This window comes from Gracilinanus agilis, chromosome 6 (assembly GCF_016433145.1).
Source record: "Gracilinanus agilis isolate LMUSP501 chromosome 6, AgileGrace, whole genome shotgun sequence".
In the NCBI taxonomy this organism is placed as follows: Eukaryota; Metazoa; Chordata; class Mammalia; order Didelphimorphia; family Didelphidae; genus Gracilinanus; species Gracilinanus agilis.
In genome coordinates this window covers 176,863,933-176,890,149 of record NC_058135.1, presented here as the reverse complement: position 1 = coordinate 176,890,149, position 26,217 = coordinate 176,863,933, and the positions used below count along the sequence as shown (strand labels likewise).

The window sequence follows — 26,217 nt, the reverse complement described above, 5'->3', positions numbered from 1 at the left end:
ACAGACCTAGGTTCAACCCTGGGGAAAGGCTTTCTTCTGAAGAGAGGACTCGAGTTCTTTTTTTCTTCAATTGTCTGGCTTTCTAAGAGAAAATCCAAATCCCTGGGGAGAATCACTTAAACCTTAGTTTTGGCTTCCCTAGGACAAAGCATATGGTGATAAATATATAGTTTCAGCTATTATTTCCAACACATGAAATGAATGCTTAAAAAACAAAACATTTTTGACAAGGACAGACATGAAATCATTGTAATTCATATTTTCCTAAAAATTGATATTTAAAACACAGCATACTACTTACTGGCATTGTTGAATATACATTCAACCTTTATATTGGCTCTGTATCCCTCAACAACCTCCATGTCTTTTAGCAAACCAAACTAGAGTATGGGCTCCTATAAGGAGGTATAGTCATCTCAGGATCACTGTTTCTTAGGTTTCCTGTGCCTAAACAGGAAACCGAGGCCCAAAATTCCAACACAAACTCACCTAAACAAGTCCCTACTCTAGCTGCCATGTATCAGCAGTTTTCTGTCTAGATGTGGTAAATGGGAAATCCCAAAGAGAAAGAGTTTACGTGGCACACATTTCCAGATAGAAGAAGATAGAAATTACAAAGGATGGAGTCATTTATTTTAAGGTTTAGTGAGTGGACAGTTTTTCTGGCTTCAAAGACTAATAATCTTTGACCCTGTCCTCTTAAAAAAGGTAGGAAGGAGGAAAGGGACAGCTACAATTTCATCAGCCCTGAAACAACACATATGTGGCTTGCCAGAAAAGACATGGGCAAATGAGTCAATGCATTGTAGCCAAAGACAATTATTATATCCTTTAAATATAAAATAGTCCCAAGTATAAGGATAATACTAGAGTTTTTTATATCCATATGGAAAACTGTCCTCTAAAAAAACACACCACCAAAGATGACATGCATGCTGGGAATGAAGAGAATGGAGTAAAAGGACCCTCTGCTCCCCTGAACCCTCCACACACCAAAAAAAGAAAAGAAACCACCTGAAAACAAAGGAAAAACATCTTACAGGAATAAGAAGGAGTAGCCCTGTTAGCATATCATCTGTGGGCACCAACATAAATCAGACCAGCCCAACACAATTACTTGGTCATTGGCAAAAAAGCTGCAGAATAGAAATTAGCCCAGCCCAAGCCACTCAACAGAGATATAGAAGGGAGTCCCAGGAAGTAGCAGAGCACTTAAGGCAGCAAAGAGATAGAGTGAGAGACCAGCCCAGCCTAAGCTACTCAGCATGGGGAGCAAAAACAGAACAAACACAAGGCTAGCACACTTCCACATGACCTGAGGCAGTGAAGCAGCAGAGTGGAGACCAGCTCAGCCCACAAAACAACAGAGAAACTGGTAAAATGGAGAGATGAGTCTTTAGCTGAACAAAATAGCTGTAAGCCTCTCCCAGCGCAAACCAGCAAAGCCACTTCCCCCTTGAAAGTCAAACTTGAACAGTGCTTTTTCTACCTCAGGAGCAAAGAAGAAACCTCAACAGATATGGTAATGGGAGGAGAAGAATAACTAGAAAAATGAGCAAAAGACAAAGAAAAACATTATCTTAGCTACGTGAAAGGGAAGCCTAAGGGCAGGGGGTGGAGGGTGGCAGCTGGGTGGCTCAATGGATAGAGAACCAGGCCTAGAGTACCTAACAAGATGTGACCTGGTGGCTATAATACATCCAAAAGTCACAATATTTCTCACACTGGCAAATGAGAATTCCCCATATTACAAATAAAGAATTCAAAATATCCTGGAGATTTCAGCCAATAACTTTTCTGGAACTAGACTAAACTGTTTCCCTATGTGAGAATTTATTTTTACATACTATATATTGCATAAAGCCTATATATTAGGGAGAATTTGTGAGCCACAGGTCTCAGACCTGGCTTCATTCAGTCTATATAGATTTTTGCATTCTCTTTGTCCTGAGGACAGACTTGGGCTAATGGGTAAAGTTCTATGATACTTTTCCTACAGATGTGCAAAGCCTCACCTGTCAGTTTGGGGAAAGGCTTCATGAAGGTCTATCTCCAATTAAAGATGTCTTGGAATGTTCAAGCTCCCCAAAATGTATATATGTACCTGGCCTGGACTTCACATTTGTCTTTTGATGATCAAGAAAGTCATTTGACCACAGCTAGGAGGTCTTAATCAATTAATAAATCAGTTTCTTGGATAATTTTAGTTGCTACACTCAAATAACATTGATCTTTTTTTTTAATTAAGAACATTTTAAATAAATATTGCCATGGCACATATTCATAATCTCCAGCCTTCATGAAACAAAAATATTTGAAAGTAAAGACATATAGCAAAAAAGATCAAAATCCTGTGAAAATAGGCTGAGGTACCCTGAAAAATACTTAATGATAGATAGTACTAGTGATACTAGTGATAGATAGTAGTGCAAATAGTATTATCTGCATTTTATAGAAAGGAAATAAGATCAAGTTGTATCAGAGCCAGCATTTGAATCCTAGGTCTTCAGATTCCAAGCCTAGGCTGATTGCATATGGGGGACAATGCACCTACATATGAGGAGGCTTTCCAAAGGAAGAAGGTCCATTTCAGGAGAAAGGAATATCAGAAATAGAGGGGGAAATGCCACCAAAAACAGAGAGCTTTTCAGAGATTTAGATTTACTTGAGGACCACATGCCACAACTGAGAAGAAAGCTGCCAGGTTTGATGATTTGGACTTGGTCATTGCTGCCATAAGTAGAGTGGAAGGAAGTTTAAAAAATGAGTAAGTGATGAGTATTTGTAGCCAGAGTATAATTTTTTTGCAATGAAAGGAAAGGGAGGCAGCTAGAGGCTACAATATCAAGATTATGTGATTATTGTTTCATCCATTTGATGGAGGGTGTAAACTCTAATAAGTGATTTTTTTTAAATCTTAAAATCACTCCATTCCCTCATAGCTATGGCACACAAAACGTGAGAAGACACATTAAACTTTCTAGATAGTTGCCATGACAACCTTTGCAATTCAGAAATGTGAAGACAATTATGTGTTGAACTGGACATTTGCTAATAGGAGTACTGACTGTAGATATTTAGGACAACTCTTGAATTATGGCAATCACAAATAGCTTAAAATTTTTCTGATTGCTCAAGGAATGACAAAATCACATGATTGAGTTAAAAACTCTCCATTGAAATATTTGCATATCAGTTATTTTCCCCATATTCTACTATAAGTGATATGTACTACAGAGACATACTGGTATACAGAGGACTAAAATAAATTTTATTTGTAGCTTATATTTTTAAGCTACAAAATCTTTAATTTTAATTAATATCTAAATAAATAATAAATAATAATTTTTAAAATTAATAATTTTATATTATCTTCTTTAAGAAGATAAGGATTGTATATAATGATAATTATATGCATGCCGCTGTATTGTATACTCATAAAATCTTTTCACCAATACCTTGGGAGGAAGAGTAAATGAGGTATTTCCTAAGTAAAGACTTTTTTGAAATATGGTTAGACTTCTTTTTAAATACCTTCTCCCCTTCCAGACTAGTTCACTCTATGCAAAGCAACCTTTTAAAAAAATTATTGTTGCCCCCACATTGTGTCTTCTACTACCAACTTCCCACAGTGCTTTGTATGGTTCTGAGAGCTAGAAGGGATATGGAGTTGGGACTTGAAATTCTGATAATTGTTCCATTTGGAAAACTAAGAAAGTTAGGTGGTTCATTAATAATAGACATTTCATCCCCATTGAATACCTATTTTTAGTAATTTTAAGTAAATCTATTGTTTCAAAAAGACAACTTTGAAAAATTTTGTTTTATGTCTACTGAAATATCATTATAGCATCATGTGTTTAGGTTTAGATCTGGAGGGCTGCTGCTCATTTTTTTCTCTTTTTTTTATTTAGATTTTTCCATGGTTATATATGATTCATGATCCCCTATTGCCCCCTGCTCTTTCCTCTCCCCCCCCCTCCCAAATCCAACAAGCAGTTCCACTGGGTTATCATTGTTCAAAACCTATTTCCGTGTTATTCATATCTGCAGTAGCATAATCCTTTAACATCAAAACCCCAGTCATATTCCTATCAAATTATGTGATCAATCACATTTTTCTAATGCATTTCCATTTCCATAGTTCTTTCTCTGGATGTGGATAGGGTTCTTTCTCAAGTCTCTCAGAATTGTCTTGGGTCATTGCATTGCTGCTAGTAGAGAAGTCCATTACATTTGATTTTACCACAGTGTATCTGTCTCTGTGTACAATGTTCTTCTGGCTCTGCTCCTTTCACTCTGCATCAATTCCTGGAAGTCTTTCCAGTTCACATGGAATTCCTCCAGTTCATTATTCCTTTTAGCACAATAGTATTCCATCACCAACAGATACCACATTTTACATAAGAGAAAATCGAAACACAGAGTTTGTGACTTAACCACGGTCACAGAGAGCCTTATATCAGAGCCTTGACCTGGAATTAGTATTCTTTGTACTATGTCATGGTATCTGTAGACTCTGCAAAAAGACATAGGTTTATACCTTCTGGCCTGGATACTGCTTTAAGTCTTGTTCATTAATGTGTCTTAAAGCTATGGTATCCTAGGATATTGACAGCCCATATTTTATATGCTCAGTTATTATACAACCATATATCTAAATATGCAATTGTTACTTGCTGGCCAGTATTGGATAATAAATGCTTTGTCATTCTTAACAAGCTTCAAATAGAATTTCTTTTAGGAATTTCTTCCTTTTCTAATACATCTCTGCAATATATCCCTCTTGCTAAAATATGCACAATTCCACACCAGTCAGTTGTATATAAAGAAAATATATGGTAAATAAACTCTAAACTACTGAAAAAGGAAATAAAGGTATGAAATAATTATGTGATACACAAATCTAATTATGACCCATTAGACATAAGCTCCTTGAACAAGGACTATTTCTTGCCTTTCTTTGCCTCCCCAGAACTTAACGCAGTTCCTGACATGTTAATTAGGCTTTAATAAATGCATTATATTGTTGACATTTTTACTCAAGATTTATTGTCATGTTGTTTCTTTTTGTTTTAGGTTGCACCATTGTGCTTAGGAAGAGCTGGGGCATGTGTCGTCACTGTAAAACTTTAATCTCAGAATTATTTTATAAAATGAAGATATCTTACTCCTTTCTAAGTTTACTACTATTGTTCTAAGACAAATGGATACATTTTGAGGAAATTTTAAGTGCAGCATGTCCTCCGTCAGGCATAAGGTATAAGGTATCTGATGTTAGTTAAGTTCAAGATGAAAAGGGAGTAGGGGAAACAAATATTAAGTATAAGATTCCATCTTTTTCTTAGTAAACTAATAATACAAGTAAATGGATATGTTAACCCTTCTACACAGAAACAAATGTTGATCAAGAATTTCACTTATTCATAGTTGACCATACTTTATAAACCATTATCTAAATTTTGTTTAACAATGCATATGCACAAACTATAAAAGAGTTCTAGATGCTTCTGCCTTGCAATTAAATAAAACATATGCATCCTTGGGGACTGGAGAGAGCACTTTTTCATCATATCTGAGGCTCATGAATTTTATTTAACCAAAGCCTCAGCAGCATCTTATGCTAAACAATATTATAATTAATATTTTTGAAAAGAGCTTTATTACATATGTATTAGATGTGAACTTTATTTTTTAAAAGTTCATTTATTCCATTTAGTCCAGAAAAAATATAAATATGGACTTTGGGGAATGTTTAGACCATTCCATTAAATCTAACCCTAACAAACACCTAACTAAGAGTTACATATTGTGTTTTCAAAATGCAGTTTGAATCATGGTTTTGTAGTAATTTTTATTATACAGGCTTTCTTGGGAAGCTGTATTTCCTAGAAATATTACTCCTACACATGACAAATATCAGTCATATGGCAATAACTCCAAATGTGGGGGCGGGGGAGGTTCCCCCCTTATTACAAAACTGATTTTTGATTTATCTTTTGATATTATTATAACTAAATTACTTTGTTATTTCATATGTTTCTTATATTTGTATTTGCTTCTTGTGCCTTGTTTCTTATGTTCTGCCACACTATTGTGCTTCGTTGTAATTAGGTTCCTCTGCCTGGTTGGAAATTGTTTTGAAGGTGCCTGATATCTAAAGTATTTGTATATTTGTAAACTAAAGTACATATGTGAATGTTAATGCTCTCAGTGGATTATTTATTGTTTAACAAAAAAAGAGCTGAAACATTTTGTGATGTTTGTGATAAAGTTTCATCTCTTAATGTAATGATCATTATTGAGTATAAACTAAAAACAATTTTATAAATACAATTTTGTGGTTAATGTGCCTTCTTGTTTGTCTGTGGGAAGAAGAAAAGGAGCAAAACATATTAGGGCAGAGGGAAGATTTTTTTTAAGTTGGAATGTAGTCATATCACCTTCCTACAGCTCTGCTAAAGGAATTGTCAGAATTTGTGATTTGGAAGAAAGCTCTTCTGATTCAATGACAAAGTCAGAAATCTTTGATACAGAATGCCAATGAAAAGTCATTCTATCACTAACGCTTAGAAAAAATATGTCAATTCATAGTTTTGAGAACTAGCCAAAAATGTGTTTTTATTTAAGATTCATGTCATCAAATTATTAACTCATCTCTCCATTTTCCTGCCTGGCATCCATTTGTGGTAGCCACTATTTTAAAGGTAGGCTCTGTTGCAATCAGAAGTTTCACAGATCTTAGAGCAGGAATCATGAAGTCAGGATGGGCTGGTTTGTAAATCCAGATACGCTTATGTGATCCTACACAACCCAGAGATAATTATACGTGTAGCACTTAACTCACAGGGCCAGTGTGAAGGTCAAATGAGATATGATATATATAATGTGTTTTGCAAACCTTAAAACACTATATAAATGTCTCCCCTTTCTCATTCCAAACTACTTAATAAACTCAAGGAAAAATTTAATTTTTTTCTTCATAAATTGTGTTATTGTATCAAAAATCTGGAAAAAACTTGAGATTTTTAAAGGGATTTTTTTTATTTAAAATTAACCTTAAAATTCTTGATATTTCACATCTTTCTTGGTCAATTTTGTCACTTAACATTAGTTTATTTATATTTAAATATCTTTTATTTTAAGTACAAGTGCAGTTTAACTTTGATAAAATATCATTTGTAACCTTGTTTTGGATTAACAGTACCAAAGCATTGCATCAAAAATATTCGTCATCTATAAATAAACCATAAAATGCCATACAAATGTTACCTAGGAGTTAACAGATTAACTTTGAAAAAATAAACTTCAATTTCTCTTTTAAGTAAAACACATCAAATTAAGGAGGTCACCTTAATGTCAGTAAGCTGGATTGAATGGTCTGAAAATAAAAAATACCTTTATTAGTGCTTGGGTTATCAAAGAAAAAACAACAGAAAATTTATTGAAATATGATTTACCACTGAATGGATTTGGCTATGGTAGCATAGATCAAAACACAATACACCCCCCATTCCAAACAATGACATACTGTAAAATATATATAACCTATATTTAGCACAATTATTTTATATTCTAACAAACACCTAACACTAGCTATGAAACGAAAAAAAGATTTCTATTTGTTATAGCATATTCTAAAGGGCAAGGCTAAGTGGCTTTATCAAAATGTATGTATTAGTAAAAATGTCAGGCAGTAAATTCCCCTTAATCTGCATGGAAAAAAATTTATTCATGCATAGTCAATTTCTCTGGATCATGGCAGTCTACTCCTTAATATGGAAAGATTGAGTGGCTCTGAAGCATTTTATACACTGGAAGACAGCCTCCAATTCTTTTTAAAATCTCCACTTGTAATAATAGTATCATCAAGATTATGGCGGATACTCATAAATCTGAACTTTTGGCTTAAGGTCATTTACAAATTCAGGCTAGAACTTCAACAGATATGAAGAGTAGGTAGGATAGAAATGATGTCTTTTAAGAATAAACTTCAATCGTGATAACGTGATGTGTTTTTTACATTTGATTTCTTTCACAAGATTGTCTCAGTGTAGGTAGTAAATGCATAGGTAGGGAATTTTTCAAAATACAAATATTCAAACTGTTTCAGGATAATAAGCTTCCACTGAGTAAGCTGTCGTTGCCACATAAAAATGAGAGCACATTAGGAACACTAAGTGAACTAAATGGCCTTTGAAATACTATTACTTTCCCTTTCCTTCATATAATCCCCTCCAGCAGGGACCAGCTAAACTAGACTTAGTCATTAACTCAAATAACTACCCTATGCTGTCTAGCCTCTATGCTGTTTTATTCACATCCTATGCCTGGGACCTTCCTGCATCCTACATATCTGTTGATGTCCTACATATCCTTTAAAAGCTCAACTTGGAAGCCTTCCTAAAGCCTGCCTTGATACTGGAAGGACCTCAACACTCTGACCCTGAGTCCCACCACTTGGTATAAAGCTTATCACGTCCAATTGATTATAAATATTGTGAAAATAATCTGTGTCCTGTAAGCACTGGTTCAGGGAAGATACTGTGTCTCAGTTGAATCATCTGTCTTTCCCAGTAGCTAGCACAGTACATTCTTTATGCAGTAATTGTATGCTTTTTGTTAAACTAAATATGAAAGGGGTTATTTAAATATGATCCACTGAGCTATCCAGCTGCCCTCTGCACTTACTACATTTCTATCCAGTGTCACATAGCTAGTAAATATCAGGGTGGACTTGAATTCAGATCTTCCTTACTCTAGGAAGCCCAGCACTATGTCCATTTGCACCATCTAGCTGCCTTGACTATATACTGGTTATTTAATGTTTATTATAATCAAATGACTTATAGTGAACCAAAGTCTGTTTTCTTCTCATTTCTTCCCACTGGTCCTGATTTTACCCTCAAGAGCCACATAGAATCAGTCAGTCAGTCAGTCAGTCAGTCAACTATTTGAAAGACAGCTACAAGGTTCCCCCAAAATTTGTAATTCTACTATCTAAATATCTCAAGTTTCTTAACCATTTGCTTATGTCATATGGTTTCAATTCTTCTCGCCATCCTCATGCTCCAGTTTGTTAACAATATTAGTAATGTCCCTTCTAATTTGTGCTCCAAACTAAGCAGAATACCAGTCTCAGAGTTACAAACTCAGAACTCATCTATTCCACCCAAAGACTATACAGGCCTGAAGAATTTGAGTGAAAGAGGCCCACATCACTTTTACCTACTCCTAATCGTTAGGGGAGAATAACAGTGGGGTTAAATTGCAAAGATATGACACTTCCTACCTCTGTTCTATGTCTCCTCATTTAAGCCTTGTCCTTGGCCAATCTTTTCTATGTTTTACCATGAACCCAATATAATGGAAGCCACTGTTTAGGTCTTTTTTTTCCTTTTTACACTTTGTGAGACTGTTCATTGGTTATCCTTCACCAATGTGCAAGCCCACCTCCTATTCTGATCATACATTTCCTCAACAAAATCCCATACACCGCTTTGTGATTATAGGTTGTCAATTCAAAATATGCTACATGAATGAATTTTAGATCTGGTTAAATGATTGGATCCAAAGAAAGTCATTAATAATTAAATGCAAACTTGAAAGGCTCAAGTAGAGTGATCCAAGGGCCTATGTTTGGCCCTAAACTGTGAAACAATTTTTAAAATAACTTGGATAAAGACATGGCAAGTATAAGTATCAAATTATACTAGATAACTGTATTACAAAGTTCTTGACTGGCTAGATCCTTTCATAAATAGATGGCTCTGGGGTACTTTCCTAATCTCAAATTACTTGAATGAGCAACATCTATTACAATGAAATTTGATAAAAATAAATCTAAAGTCTCATACCTGGGTTCAAAAGTTAACTTCACTAGTAAAAGATGAAGGAGGGGATGGTTAGACAGCAGTACTAATAAAGCTGAGGCTTTTCCAGACTACAAAATCAGTATGAATCATCAGTGTGATGAAAAGAAAATTGTTTTATTGCCTTTATATTATTGATCATGAACCAAGTGATCACATATAATAACTACAGCTACGATTTTTAGAAAAAGTTAGACCCAGTTAGTAAACTGTTTATAAGATATCAATTATAATAACAGAATATTAACCAAAGTATTAGCAAGGATGTGGTTTGCCATATTTGCATATTATAGTAACTAGATTAAAGAGCTTCTACTGGAGGAATAAAAACTTCAGGAATTATGAAATTAGTATCTAGGGAAGCTAAAACCCATGCTGGGTTCAAGATGTGCTGCTGAATGAAAGTGGAAAAAATCGCACAATCATTCCAAATAGGACCACTACCAATTTATGTTGCACAACCTCAATTGGGCCTTCACTGCTGCTAGCCAATCCTAGGATACCTCCCTTATCAACTTGCTATCCTTTCCAAAGCAGCTCTTCTAAACCTTTTTATCCCTCCTCAAACTTCCCATGATTCCTCCTGCCCCTACTCTCTCAACTGAGAACCTCAACTCTTATTTTACAAAAATTCACCATTTGCCATTCACTATGAACTCTTTCTCTTCTCCCCTCTTCCTCCTCTCCTATCACTCAGGTACCTTCAGCTGATACTCCTTCACCTGCCTCATAAATGAAGTACTTGTTTCCACGGCTATCCCTCTGCTTCTTCAAGCAGTCCTATTCTATCCTGTCTCCTCCAACAGAATACCCCACCCCCACCCCATGATCCCTACCTTCATTTCTTTTCCTTCTTTTGCCTGACTCCCAGCTCAAGCCCTACTTCCTACAAGCATGCCCATGTTTCCTCTGTCCTGAAAAACCTGCACTTGATCCTTCCATCTCTTCTATCGTCCTATGCTATATCTCTTCTATCCTTGGTAGTTAAACACCTTGAAAAGGCCATCCACAATAGGTGTCTCCACTTCTCTTTTTAACCTCTTACAATCTGGCTTCCAGCCCTGTCATTCCACTGAAACTACTCTAATGAGCAGTTTTAATGTTCACTATTAATGTACTAATGATCTCTCTTTGATGACCTTTTCTCTATCCTCATTCTCCTTGACCTCTGTGCAGCCTTTAGTACTTGATCACTCTCTCCTCTGTGATAATTTCTTCTCTCTACATTTTTGGGACATCATCTTTTCTTGCTTTCCTCTTACCTATTATCTGACTACTCCTCTGTCTCTTTTGCTCAGTGCTCCTCCAGATCACACCCTCTAACTATCAGTTCTCCCTCTATATATTCTTCATTTGATGGTCTCATCGGCAACCATGGATTTAACTACTCTCTTTATGACAATTCTCAGATCTACCTATCATTCCCCAATCTCCCTGCTGACCTCCAATCTTGCATCTCCAGCTGCCTTTCAGACATCTTGAACTAGATGCCTGATAGACTTTTTAAAAAACTCAACAAGTCCAAAACAGAACTCGTCTTTCCCTTCAATGCTCCCCCATTCCTACCCTCCCTTTCATTGTAGAGGGCAACACCATCATCCCAGTCCCTCAGGCTCACAACTGAGGAGCCAACCTGGATTCCTCATCATCTCTCACCTTCCATAACCAAGTTATTGTCAAGGCTTGTTGATTTCACCTTTGCAACATCTCCCAAATACACCACCTTTTATCTTCTGCCCCTGCCACCACTATAGTGATTACTACAATTGCCTGCTACCTCAAGTCTCTCCCCACTCCAGTTATCCTTCATTCAGCCACTATAGTGATTTTTCCTGGTCTGATCACATCACCACCACTCTCTCTCACATCCCACTCAGTAAATTCCCAGGGTTTCCTATTGCCCTCAAGCGTGAACACAAAAAACTGTTTAGTATTTAAAGCCTTTGATAATCTAATCCCCTTCTACCTTTCTTGTCTTAAATCTTGCTTCACAACATATACTTTTCAACCCAATGGCCTCCTGGCTGTTCCACAAATAAGATGCTCCATTCCTTAACTCAAGACATTTTCTCTGACTGTCTCCCACACTTGGAATACTCTCCCTCTGCATCTCTGCCTCCTGACTTCTCTGGCTTTCTTCAAGTCCAAGCTAAAATCCTATCTTCTCTCCAGGAACATTTCCCAGACCCACTTATTCTAATGCCTTCCCTCTTTTAATTATTCCTTTTTTGTCCTATATATAATTTGTTTGTCTATATCTGTTTGTTGTCTCCGTCGTTAAATTGTGAGCTCTTGAGGGCAGGCACTGCCTTTTTTCTTTTTCTGTATCCTCAGCACCTAGCACAACACCTGGCACAAAGTGGGTGTTTAATGTTTAATGACTGGTAGCTGGAATGGCATAGTTTCATTGTATGTAAATATGTGTACAGTGTTACTATAGTACCCTGTCAGCTCATTCCTTTTCCCTTTTATGGATGTATTCCAATCATCTCATCCCATCAACTTTTAACATTAAAATTTCATATCCAATTTATTACTCATATCTCATACATTGACATATACATATTTCAGATCATTAAATATTTAACATTCCCCATTTTCTCCTGCATATATCTCAAACATGTACAAGAATATACATTTCAGCCTAAATCTTCATTATGTTAACACCATCTCTCCTGTTAGATATTAAGCTCATTAGTAGTAAAAATTTATTTTACCATACTCTCATTTCCATTCAGTGGTAAATCACTTGTTACCCTATTGCATAGCTAAATAATATGGCTCATATTAAATAAGTAGGCTTTTAAAATACATTCTTACAACTTTTAAAATTACTTTTCATCATCATTTGCCATAAATAGCATTTACCTGAAACTGTTAAGGATCTCCTACTTCTGGCTTGAGATAAGGTGTACAGTCAGCTATTTTTTTAACATTAGCAATGTTCAATGTTTCTGAACACATAGGACAAGTGTTTTCTGAATGCAGCATTCTGTTTTGTTTTTAAAAAGCATTAGAGACAAATTGTATGTTAATTCTTCTTTTGCTTGGAATTACATTGCATTAATTACAATTCACTGCTGAGTGCCATTCCTAAGAGAATGTCCTATACTTAACATTAGACCTTTAAGCCTTCACTTCTAATTTGGTGTAAAACTCACTTCACACACCCTGGGGATCCATTTGAAGTACTCTTTCTAATTGGGAAAAGTAAAAGGATTGGTATTCCTTTTGCCTATCTTTCTTCTTATTCCCACTCCAGTTGTAAAGTACCTCAAGAAAAGCTGCTACTAGGGTCATCCTAACTTCTCCATTCTTTCCATACTCAGTCTTCATTTGTCAATAAGAATTTCTAGCCCCCAAGAGCAGTGATGGTGAATCTTTTAGAGACCAAGTGCCCAAACTGCACCCTCATGCCACATGTGAGCTCCCCCACCTTATTCCAGACAGGCAAGGGAGGAAGTGCTCCCATTGGACTGCTGGGCAGAGGGGCATGTCATGTGAGAAATGTCCCTAGGCACATGTGGAGAGGGGGAAGGGAGTAGCCTTCTCCAGCATGCTCTGGCACATGTGCCATAGGTTTACCAACATAGCTTTAGAGTATTGTTCTCAAGCTGCCGAATACAATATGTACAGCTAAGAGACAGGTATTATGCTATATCATTTTTGATAACTTCATTTAAAATTTTTCCTTATGTTTTCAATCTAAAAAATGAAAAGATAGAAGTAGATAGTATAGTATAAGTTTCCTTTTTTTTCTTTAAAGATATCAGAAAGTTAGAATTTTTGCTTTCTTTAAAAAAAAAAAGGCTTTGCCGTATTCCCAAACTCCTACTATTAGCCCAAATATTTCTTCATGCTGGCAAATTCCACCAACAAAGGTTTGGGTGATGATTTGCTACCAAATATCCCTCAATCAGAAAGTAATCAAAGGAATTATTCTTAAATTTCAGAGTAAGTATAACTACTAATAAAGAGAATATATTCCAATAATTCACTTTGTGGTTAGAAGTTTTACAGCTAGAATTAGAAATATTCTAAGAGTAACAGAATACATTTCAGGACATGGATTCCCTTCTCTTGTATGAAACTGTCACTTATGTATCCCTTCTCTCCTCTTTAAAGTAAGAAAGCAACAGTCTTGGCTAACCTAGTGCTACTTCATCTCTGGGGACTGTCCTCTAATATATACCATGGCCCAGGTGGCATATCACTCAGAGATTACTGGGCCCATATGGCTCTTCCTATTCCTAGGCATACTTATGAAAAGGCTGTCTCTAAATCAGCACCATTGCCTCTGCTGCCATTACCATTACCAACCCAGAACTAAGAGGACCAGAACTTGCTCACATTTGTTTCTCCAAAGCAGATTTTGTTAAACAGAACTTTATTCTCAGAAGAGTTTGTTAATAAGAGATAGGGTTTTCTCTTTTTTTAATTAAGGCAAGTTATCACCAAATATTACTTTGATCCAGTTCAGTAAATATTTACCTACAGTGTATTAGGCACATAACCATTATATGATCACAGTAAGTAGATAACATAAAGATTCACTGGGCCATCTCCATTGACAAAAATAATCAAGGATGGAGTCAGTAACCTTTTAACTTGTTAAAGGTATATAATTTACTGCTTCTTGCCTAAGATGTAGAATCCGCTTCCCCTCACTTCTTTCCCTCACTCTCTCACTATGTCCAGATCTATAATTTTAACACAGTGGGATTTCCCACAACGTGGGAACTACCCCCACCACCAACACATGAACCCTTTTGAGGCCTTATCATATTGCAGTTATGACACTAAGTTCTCCAAGGATATGCCAACAAAAGTCAGTCAACAGTCAATAAGCATTTATCAAGCATGTACTACATGCCAGGAGCTATGCTAAGTCTTTGGAATATAGAAAAAGGCAAAAATTACCCTGCCCTGTGGGCAGCTGGGTAGCTCAGTGGATTGAGAGCCAGGCCTAGAGACAGGAGGTCCTAGGTTCAAATCTGACCTCAGCCACTTCCCAGCTGTGTGACCCTGGGCAAGTCACTTGACCCCCATTGCCTACCCTTCCCACTCTTCTGCCTTGGAGCCAATACACAGTATTGACTCCAAGACGGAAGGTAAGGGCTTAAAAAAAAAAATTACCCTGCCTCAAGCTTTGGCAGGTTCTACAATGTTGGAAAGGCTCCAAGTAGATGATTAATTCTTTGGCTATGGCAATCCATGCAACAAAAAAATCCAAAGTGGTCCCCAGTTCTTTGCAAACTCCTTTTGTTTATATGCCAAGGGTGACAATGATGCCCAAGGGCATAGAATGTACCAAATGCAGAGTTTTTAAGTATATCTACAATCCCTAACTTAGTTGTTGGTATGCTTAACCAGTGGATATATTTCTGCTGGAAGTGAATAAAATTTTAGTATTTGTACTATAAATGAAATTAGTAGGTGAACAGCAATTTCCCCTCATTGAAAAGATGAGTGGGTAAAGTTAGTTTAATTATATGTCATAAGGCAACAAGATGCATCATTTCATGGGATAGCGGTCATCTCACATTGTAGTAACTACAGTAAGATTGGCATCATGAAGATAATTAGAGCTTATGCATGAAAAACTATGGAAGAGAGCTCTTTCTTATGAATCTCCTAATTAAATCAATATATGCCTTAATATTCAGTGACTTCATTGAAAAGGGGGCATAGAGAACTTGGCAAAAACAAAAAAAAATTGGAAAATTTAGCTGAGTAGTAAGGAATGAGAGACCAAGATTCTTCTCTATAGATTATTAATATTTTCTTTTGAGAAGAGAGTTTGGAACCAATGTACTTGATGGGCATCAGATAACATCACAAAAATATTATTTTTAATAAACAGAAAATAACTAGTTTAACTACATTATAAAATTATTTATATAAATTAAGGCATTAAACAGAAAGATGCCCACAAAAGTCTTTGACACTCTCATAGGAAAAATTCAACTTGAAGATCTTCTCATACCTCCTGTTTGTGAATCAGATAATGCTGACTACATCAAGCACTGGAAGAATAGAGAGTTCCCTAAATGAGACCCATAATCACTGAAGAGTTTGTCCTAATTCTCCTCAAAGGAAAAAACACATGAATAAAGATGGTTCATTGTCTAGATTATGACATTAAACCACAGAGCTTGCTCATAGATACATATATTTTGGAGAGAAAACACAGATGGGAAAACTGGATTACAATAGAATAGGAAGAAGAGGAAACTTTTTAATTTTAAAAAATTTTTTAATGATCCCCAAGACTCAACCTGAAATAAAAGACATTTTTAATAACAGTACTTTTCCAGTGATGCTAAATGGCTGCAAGTAATGGAATACTACAATCTCTAAAAAATGAAAGTTGATGATTACTCAAAGAGTAATGGAGAGGACCATGGTAGGTTTAAATCAGCTATAATTTACTAACAGCATATGCCGACTGTGCAGGAATAGTATAAAGAGTTAGATGTCTGGAAAATAGCTGAGCCAGTCAACTCATAAGAGCAAGGGACAAAAGATGCACAAACAGGTAGCAAAATTCTGGAAAATGAGGGGAATGTCCTCGATTGGGGAATGGCTGAACAAATTGTGGTATCTGTTGGTGATGGAATACTATTATGCTGAAAGGAATAATGAAATGGAGGAATTCCATGTGAACTAGAAAGACCAAGAATTGATGCAGAATGAAAGGAGTAGAACTAGGATAATGTACAAAGAAACTAAAACACTGTGGCACAATCAAACATAATGGACTTCTCTACTAGCAGCAATGCAATAATTCAGGACAATCCAGAAGAACTTATGAGAAGGAACACTATCCACATACAGAGAAAGAACTGTGGAAGTAGAAACCCAAAAGAAAAACATATGATTGATCAAATGGTTCAATGGGGATATGATTGGGGATGTTGACTTTAAATGATCACTCCATTGCAAATATTATTAATATGGAAATGTTTTGAATAATAATACATGTAAAACCCAGTGGAATTGCTCGACCTCTCTGGGAGGAGGGAAGGAGGAGGGGAGGGAAAGAACATGAAACATGTAACCATGTAAAAATATTCTAAATTTAAAAATTTAAATTAAAAAAATAAAAGAAGTAGGGGGAAAAAGATGCACAAACAGAGCCTGTGTGACAAATTGGAATCCATATGAGGTCTAAAGCTCTTTAAAAATGGCTCCCAGAAAAGAAAAAAGTACAACATGAGAAGGTATAGATGAGTGACAAGTTGTATTATTGTAGGGAACCTCTATATCAAGGAGATGAGTTTCATTAATGTATATATTTGCATTTAAATCTATGTTTCAGAAAGCATAATCTTTTTATCCAGTTTCCTGATTAGATTTTTAAGTTAATAACTGAGATTTTTTTCCATACTCACTAAATGTCCATAGTGCCTACCACAATGACATGTCCCATATACATGGAAAACAACACTTATTGTTTTTATATATGTGGGACAATAAGTCTGGTCAACTGTAATATTATTATATTACCGTTATATTACAAAGAACTCGGTTTCATTAGTTTCTAGTTTCTATGCTAATCCATCCCCTTAAAAATTCTGATGAGAAATATTGCCAAAATTATTGCCTCACCCATCACCTGGCCTTTATGCTTCTTGCAATAAGTGGAGAAAATATACATTAGTTGCCTTAGCAACCCATTCCCTTGAGGCTGATACACTCAGCAGAAAAGGACATATATACCTGTTACTATAGTAACTCAATCTGTATCAAAAAGGATTTTCTCTTTGCTGCTAAACTCATCTTTTCTTCAATGTTATTAGGTCAAAAAGAAAAACATAAAAGCTCCTAAAGGGCAAGAACTATGTCCTTTGTATCCAAACCACGTCTAGCATTGTGTCTTATAAATCATAGTATTTGTTATTGTTCAATCATTCAGACATCTCTGACACTTTGTAACTCCGTGGAACACAGCTATCTGTGGATAATGGGGGCAAGGGGGATGGTTTCTCCAGTGGATTAAGGTAACAGGTTAAGCAACTTATCCAATCATATAGCTATTAGGTGTCTGAGGCTGCATTTGAACTCAGGTCTTCTTGATTAGGCCCAAAGCTCTATCCACTGAGTCACTGAGCTGCCTCCACATAGTATCATACAAATAGTTCAGTTATTCTTTATTGGCTGGTTGCATAATTGCCCACCTTCTCCAATGCATCCAGATTAAAGAAAAGTTTTAAGACCTTGAGCTTATACATTAAAGATAGGATTTCAAAGCATTTTTCATATTTTTAAAATATAAAAAAATTGAATAAAAAGTCCCTCAAGAAAAATGAGGAAGGGATTTCTTTCATGTGCTTGCTATTAGGATATTAATGATTCACCTTAAGAAGAACCAACAGAAATTGAAATTTTGTGTGAAAAAAAATTCCTTTGGGGGGCAGCTGGATAGCTCAGTGGATTGAGAGCCAGGCCTAGAGACGGGAGGTCCTAGGTTCAAATTCCGCCTCAGACACTTCCCAGCTGTGTGACCCTGGGCAAGTCACTTGACCCCCATTGCCTACCCTTACCACTCTTCCACCTATAAGTCAATACACAGAAGTTAAGGGTTTAAAATTTTAAAAAAAAATTCCTTTGGATAAAAAAAGCTCAAAAAGTATGGTAATATGTAGAAATTGCAAAGTATAAGACTAATTAAGATGTCAAGTCATGAATCATTCTGAAAAAACCATACAAAAGCAGAGTTAGATAAGATAAATAGAAAGAGGGCACAGATGAGAAAATATAATACTTGGGAGATTTTAAAGTGTTATAATTAAAATAAATTTAAACTTACATTCTCATCTCTGAAAATAAAGCAGGAAAGTCACAGTAAGGGCACACAGTCCAATCATCCTTTATCATATGTCGACCCTATAAATACAATTATTTGAATAATGATTGAATAATTTTTTCATATCACGTTATATACAAAATTCCTTGCCATGACCTTCAGTCAGACAACATTGTTTCTTCAAGTTTCATGACTTCACATCCCTCAAGTCTTAAAAGAAAGATTGTAATTGTAAAATATTGTCAAATTCCCCCTTTTAAAATTGAACACTAGGCTTATCTAACAGCTAAATAATACAAAATCTCAGGGATTAAAATGCTTTAAAATAAATTAGGTCATTTTTTATGATAAGTAAAATTATCTGTTGTATTTTAGTTTCTGATCTCTTTAACAAACAATATCTAACTTGATAAATTAAAATACAGGTTAACAAAAAAAGATAAGACTAATGAATAACTTGGGTTTTTTTAACCAAAAGATTACCCAGCTGATTCATTTAAAGATCAAGGCTATTGTATAAAATCCTAAAAATAGAGATAAAAACTAACTTTAGGGGTTCAACTTCCTTCCCAGTGATGAAATTCCTTCTGTATAGTCCCTAGTTGAAAATTTCCAAAAATAATAGGGAGTTCACAGTTCACATGAGAAGCCATTCTACTACTGAATAGCTCTAATTTTAAGGAAGTCTTTATACTAAAGTTGAAATCTTCTTCCATGAAAATTCTCATTTTGGTTCTTGTCACTTTCAATGGAGTGACAGGGAAGAATTCTAAACTGTACCCCATAAAAAGGTGTCACTCCATAAGGAATGCTCTTTTGCTCTGACTCATTCCTGCCTAACTGCTTTCTGGTGACAGAAGAAAGAATACTAGAGGGGAGAGACCTCGGGTCTTCTCCATTTGAGGTTTACATATGGCCCATAACTATGGGTTCTCTGGTCTCTTCTTCAGTGTTTCTTTTTTATTTTAGAAGGATATTGGTAATGGCTATAATTTTGCAAGTTTTGCTTCAAAAGGTCAATAGAGTGAGCCACCAGAAGGTCAAAAAGTAGAATCTAACCCAGGCTTCTCAGCGATCAAGGCTAGCTAAAGGCAATGGAGAGCAAGAATCAATTTTCAGTATCCAACTCAGAGGTAAATGAGACATGGACTCATCCGGCCAGTATGCCTCATTGGATATAAACTTGGTGGAATTGATACTATATAGAAACTGTTAAATTTGATCCCACTCTCCTCATAGACCATATAATATAGGAAAGAATGTACCTCCGAGGTATTAGTGGTAAATATTTGTACTCCCATTCTCATTATATCTAAGTAAATATCGCTTTGTAAAAGTAAAGAAATAAAATACAACTTGACCTTATTTTACTTACATACAACCTCTTTTAGTTAGGAATAACAAGAATACATGTGTTGTATAAAGTGAAATAGATTTATACTATTCAAGATTAGATTTATTCTGCTTTTCTCCACCTATATAAACTAGAAGCAATGGTTGGAAAATATGTAAGGGTAGATTTGGGGTCAAATAACTTATCTAACAAATTGAACTATACCAAAGTGAAAACTTGTATATTCAAAGTTCTTTAAGTATGTAAAAGCTTTGTAAAGAAAACAATCATATTGTTTGTATCTAATATTGTTCCTACCATCCAAAAATGAAATAAATAAATGCTTATATTGATTAGATATTGCTACAATAAGCTTTTAAAAGATTTTAAATTTCTTTTATTGCACTAAAATGTTGACACATTAAATGTTTTTCCAAATTAAGTGTATCACCATGGGGAGGAGAGGGAACTTGATTAATTTTAATTTTAATAAAATGTAGTGGTAATGGTAGTGGCAATTTATTACAGATGCAGCTGCTGATTAAGTAATTACTGCATATCTTTGGGGGCCTGGAGGATAATGGTTTCCAAGTAACTGATGTAGAAGTGTTCTTATTAACTATTGAAATGCCAGGTTGTAGTATGATAAACTTTTGGAGTAGAATAAGAATTGTGTTGTTTTTTTTAAAAAAACTTCTATATACATGACAAAATTTTTACTGAATAGTTAAAAAGTATATAATTCATAAGAAATATTTAAAAATTCAACTAAAAATAAAACATGATTTTTCCTTTCATCCATGATTGACATTTTACTTTGAAAAAGTAAAAAAACAAAAATCTCAAGCCTTCTTAAACAGTGCAAGTTGGTTCATATTCCTTTTCTATTCCCGTTCATATTCTCTTAGACATATGAGTTTCCAATGATAAGAATAATTAAATTTTATTTTTATATGAAAATTTTTTCTTTATTTCTATGTACATGTGAATTTATTTCATTTTCTTATTTATATTCTTCTATTACATCTTTTTCAGGCTCTCTTCCCAATTTGCATCAAGATCATGATTAAACTTAGATAAAGCATGATTTCAATATGGGCAGCTATACTCAATGCGTAGAGTTTTAGACATGGAGTAATCTAAAAATCTTATTAAAAAAGGAAATGAGGTAAAGCCTGTTTTTGCACTTGATCTTAGCCAAAAGGCCAAGAAGTACTGAGGCCTGTTTTTGATGAAGTCATACTAGCCGACTCTTTGTGAGTCATTTCTATTTTTGTCAGCAAGAATTCATTAAGGCAACAAGATAGTAAAGATACAAAGAGAAAAATGAAAAAGTCCTGCTCTGATAGAGTTTACATTCCATCGGGAAAAAACACGGATATACAAAATATATATCTAAAGGTAGAGGTCAAATACATCAATCACTCATGCCTCTTAAAATAACTAACAAATAGCCCCAATACCTTTATCAGATGAGAGCAGCTCTACTGACTCAATCAAAAGTGTTAAAGTAATGTATGACTATGGGTCTTCTATAAAATAGTGACACAACTCAGAAACTAAAATTGGAACATGTGATAAAGTGGAAGAGAAAGCAGTCCTAACCAAGCCTCTAAGAGAATTGCTTCAGCTGAAGGGGGGAACGATAAGATACTTGGTTGAGAGTCTGAACTCAAACTTAAAATGATTGCTATAAATATTACTCCCAAACCAAGATACGATCTCCTCTACTATTTTAGTCCCTGGGGAAAGTGGCCTAAAACATAAAGTGGTAGCTACCCAGCATTCCAAGTTCAGTGCTGAATGTGGCATAGCTGATGAATGAGTATGCTCTTTTTCTTGCAAGGCACAGTATCTTGGTTGATGTATGTATGTCCCACTGGTCTGTGTCAAGCAGGTTACTGTTCAGAGCTTCACTAGCTCACCAGGCTCAGCTGCAGGGGCTCTAGCAAATTCTGCTAAGGACTCCCATCAGTGAACTTCTGATGGTTCTTCCAAACTTTGAAAGCTCACAAAGTTGTAACCTGTTCTATTTCATCTCTAATTCTCATCTATATATGCTTAGAGGAGAATAAATACAATAGAAACTGAAAAAACAAAAGCACCATGGATTTGAGGCCACCAGGGAACCAGATGGGGAAGAGCTGTTTCCCTTGGAGTCTTAATATTTTTTTCCTCCTTACTCAAAATCCACAAAAGAAGAAAGAGAATGAAACCTATAGAGTCCATTTATTGAGGCCTTTCAGTCCTGGCTCAACAGTCAATCAAAAGGCTTTAAGAAGTACCAGACAAAAAAGGGGAAAGTCACAAAATACTTATATGTAAGCTGAACCTAGAAGGAACTGGGGGTTCTAAGACCTAGAGGTAAAGAGGAAGTGCATTCCAAGAATAAGTTAGCTCATCCAAATGCACAAAGATAGAATTTCAGAAATGAAGGTCAGTATGACAAAACTGCAAAGTAGGTGTGGTGATAAACAGGTTGTAAACTGGAGTGGTGACTGGAAAGGAACAAATCTGAGAGATGTTGTTGAGATAGAATTAGCAAGACTTAGCAACTGTGTGTGGTATAAGGGAGAGTGAAGAGTTGAGGATGACCCTGAGACAACAAACCTATGTCACTAGAAGGATGACAATCCTTCTCACTCACTCAACATAAATAGGGAAATTTGGAAAAGGGGTCAGTTTGAAGGTATATATAATGGATTCTGTTTTGTATCTGATAAGTCTTAAATGCCTTTGGAACATCCAGTTTGTAATGTCCAATCAAAATTTAGTGATGCTGGACTAGAGTTCAACAAAAATACTAAGGCTCTACTAATACTATATAGATCTGAATCATCTACATAAAGATGATCATTGAATTGATGGGAGCTGATGAAGTACCAAATGAGAAAGTGTAGAAAAAGATAAGAAGATCCAGAACAAGCCTTACAATACATTCTCAAATTTTGCTAAGAAACAAATTTAAGCAAAGGGAAAGGGTCATAATTGCAGATTACGATTTTTGTGATAGCAAAAAACTAGGGGGAAAGAATACTTGTCAGTTGGAAGATGGATGAACAAATTATGGAAATAAAGCACTACAATATTTTTGTATTTTAATAAATTAAGTGTATGAAGAATTCATCAAAAAATGATAAGACTTGAATGAAATAATATATAACAAAGTAAGCAGAACCAAGAGAATCATTTATACATTTACCACAATCCTTAAAAATAGCAGAACTCTGCTGAAGGGATCAAAGTAGGCAATGAGAAAACTAAACTATCACTCTTTACAGATGACATGATGGTATAGCTAGAGAATCTGCAAAAATCAACTAAACCCACATAAATCATCAGCGTTCTTATATGTTTCCAACAAAACCCAGCAGCAAGAGGTAGAAAGAGAAACTCCATTTAAATTCACTCTAGATCAGTGATGGGCAAACTTTTTAAAGAGAGGGCCAAAGGAAAGGAAATGCTCATTTGTTGGTCTGTTTCTAAGGCAACTCTTTCTAAGTTTCATTGTATTGCATCCTACTCATTGTATTCGTCATTAGGAATAATGTCGCATGGCCAGATAGAATATTTCAGGGGGCTGCATCTGGCCAACACCGTAGTTTGCCCATCACTGCTCTAGACAGATAAATCTGCCTTCTATAGTGCCTACTATTCTAGAGAACATCTACTTCTCTTGACATTGTGTAGATATCAATAGAGTATGGAGGCTATCTATTGGTTATTTTGCAATCTTATTGCATGATGGATTCTCTTTTCACCCCAATTATTTCTCTGATATCTTTTATTCCATATCTCCCATGCAGTTCCTCATTTGGGATAGTTACAGCATGTTCTCTCAACCAAATACATCTCCAATGCCCTTTGAATAATTCTCAAATTGATTTCTTCAGAGATTGTGTTATTCTGTGATTCATAGTGATAGAGTACTATTGGAAAGATATTAGTATTTTTTTAATTTTAGGAGGAGTTTGGTAAAATTTTTCTTCAAAAAATAGATATATAGATTCTGGGAAGATGGCGGCTTAGACAAAGCAAAACTTCAGACCTCCAGAACCCTTCCACACCAAGATAAAAAACAAAGTGCTTCAAGGGGAAAGAAAACCAAATCTAACAACAGGACAGAGCTGGGGGATCCTCCTGCTGGACTGAGCTCAAGAGGTACACCAAAATAAAAAAAAGCCTGAATTCTTGAACTGTTGGGTTAGAGGGTAAGGAAGAAGAAAGATCCCAGGACCCCTCCCCCACATGCTATGCTGAGTCTCCAGTGATTCCTGTTATCTCTGGGTGGGCAAGGATGCTAGTTTGGAGGGAAGGCTTTGCTGGCACAGCTGTGCCAGGCTCAGGGCATTGAAGACAGATGGCAGGCAGGCAGGCAGCTAGAGGAGAAACACAGAGAGGGCAGCATAGTCATAGTGAAAATGCTCCATCTTGCCCACCCCCTCGAGGATTTGGTCTCAAAGTACATCTGGCTCTGCAGATCAACTCCACCCTGGCTTAATCCCATCAATAGGGCAAATAAGAAGTCTTCAGAGGGCAGGGAAGCTCCAACACTCCTCTCTATAGACTGCCTAAAAAGGAGCTATAAACTCCTGTGGCCAGCTGGAGAAGATATTACATCAGAGCTCATTAAAACCATCAGCTTAACCTAATCAATCAGCAGTGCAGAAAAAAAGCCCCTTCAGGACAGAATAGCCCAAATCCAGCAAATAATTAGAGGAGCAAAATTACAGCCAATTACAGGGGGGAAAGAAGGAAAAAATATGAGTAAACAGAAAAAGAAAAAAATTAAAATCAACAGCTTCAATCCAGGAAATAAACAAAAAGCAAATGAAACAGAGGAAGACCAAGGAACTCCAGGAAAAAAAACACAGAAACTCCAGCAAATTGGACACAGGCTTTGGAAGAATTCAAAATACAATTCAAAAAACAATTAAGAGAGGCTGGTAGACAATTGGAAAAAGGAAATACATGAACTAAAACAACTGACAACTCCCAGGAATATTGTAGCAAAATTCAAGAACTACCAGACCAAGGAAAAAATATTACAAGCTGCTAAGAAGAAGTCATTCAGATACCAGGGAACCACAATTAGGATAACAGGATCTGACTGCATCTACACCGAAGGACCAGAAGGCATGAAATATAATATTCCAGAAAACAAGGGAACTGGGTCTACAACCAAAAATCAACTACCCAGCAAAACTGACTATATTCTTGCAGGGGAAAGTATGGTCAATAAAATTGAAGACTTCCAAGCATTCATAAAGAAAAAAAACCAGACTTAAACAGAAAATCTGATGTCCAAACACAGAGCTCAAGAGAATCACCAAAAGGTAATTAAGAGAGGGGAAAAAGAAACAAAAAAACAAAAACTTTTTTAAGAGACCCAATAAGTTCAAATGATTTGTATCCCTATAAGAAAAGATGATATTGGTAACTCTTAAAAATTGTTATTTTCATCAGGGTAGCTAGAAGAAGTATACTTAGAGGGAATAGTGACAAACTGTATAGGATAAAATGTCAAGATATAAAAATATATACATATGTGTGTGTATATATATATATATATATATATATATATATATATATATATAACTAGAGGTTAAAAAAATAAGATAATATTAAGAGAAATGAGGAAAGAGACAAAATGGAGTAAATTTATATTCCATAAAGAAGTGCATGGTGGGAAGAGGAGAGAAGATCAGTACGCTGGAAGGGTAAAGAGGTTGGAGACAGTAAATACTTAATTCTTACATGCATTGAAATTAACTCAAAGAGGGAAGAACAATCAGATCCACCAGGGCAGAGAATTGATTCATGCTCTATAGAGAAGTAGAAGAGTAACAAACGGACTGGTGGGGAGAGAAGCAATACTAGGGAGGGAGAGTGTGGAGAGGTAGCTTAAAAAGACCCTAAAAAAAATAAGAGGAGAATAAGAAGGGAGGGGGTCGAAAGGGAAGTAAAATAAGGGAGGGGACTCAGGGGAGTGATTAAAAACAAAACACTGATGTAGAAGAAAATAGTGAAAGAAGAAAGGGCAGGACAAGGAGAGGGAATCAAAATGTTGGGGGATACACATTTGATAATCATAACTCTGAATGTGAATGGGATGAACTCACCCATAAAACAGAAGCAAATAGCAGAGTGGATTAGAAACCAAAATCCTACCATATGTTGTCTACAAGAAACACACATGAGAT

General features: G+C 35.6%; 2 protein-coding genes across 3 annotated transcripts in view; one reads left to right on the top strand and one right to left on the bottom strand.

Moving 5' to 3' along the window:
- Positions 1-5,136, top strand: part of KLHL5 (kelch like family member 5) — a 99,344-nt gene extending 94,208 nt beyond the window's left edge. For both annotated transcript variants that reach the window (XM_044682375.1, XM_044682374.1), the window contains one exon: positions 5,080-5,136. In XM_044682375.1, the coding sequence (XP_044538310.1) occupies positions 5,080-5,136 (57 nt within the window). The remainder of the gene's footprint in view (positions 1-5,079) is intronic.
- Positions 5,137-12,749: 7,613 nt separating this feature from the next.
- The window catches only part of LOC123252422 (WD repeat-containing protein 19-like), a 200,917-nt gene continuing 187,449 nt past the window's right edge, over positions 12,750-26,217 (bottom strand). Inside the window, exons 35-36 of the mRNA XM_044681745.1 lie at positions 18,685-18,761; positions 12,750-12,864 (exon numbers count right to left, since the gene is read on the bottom strand). Of these exons, the coding sequence (XP_044537680.1) occupies positions 12,750-12,864; positions 18,685-18,761 (192 nt within the window). The remainder of the gene's footprint in view (positions 12,865-18,684; positions 18,762-26,217) is intronic.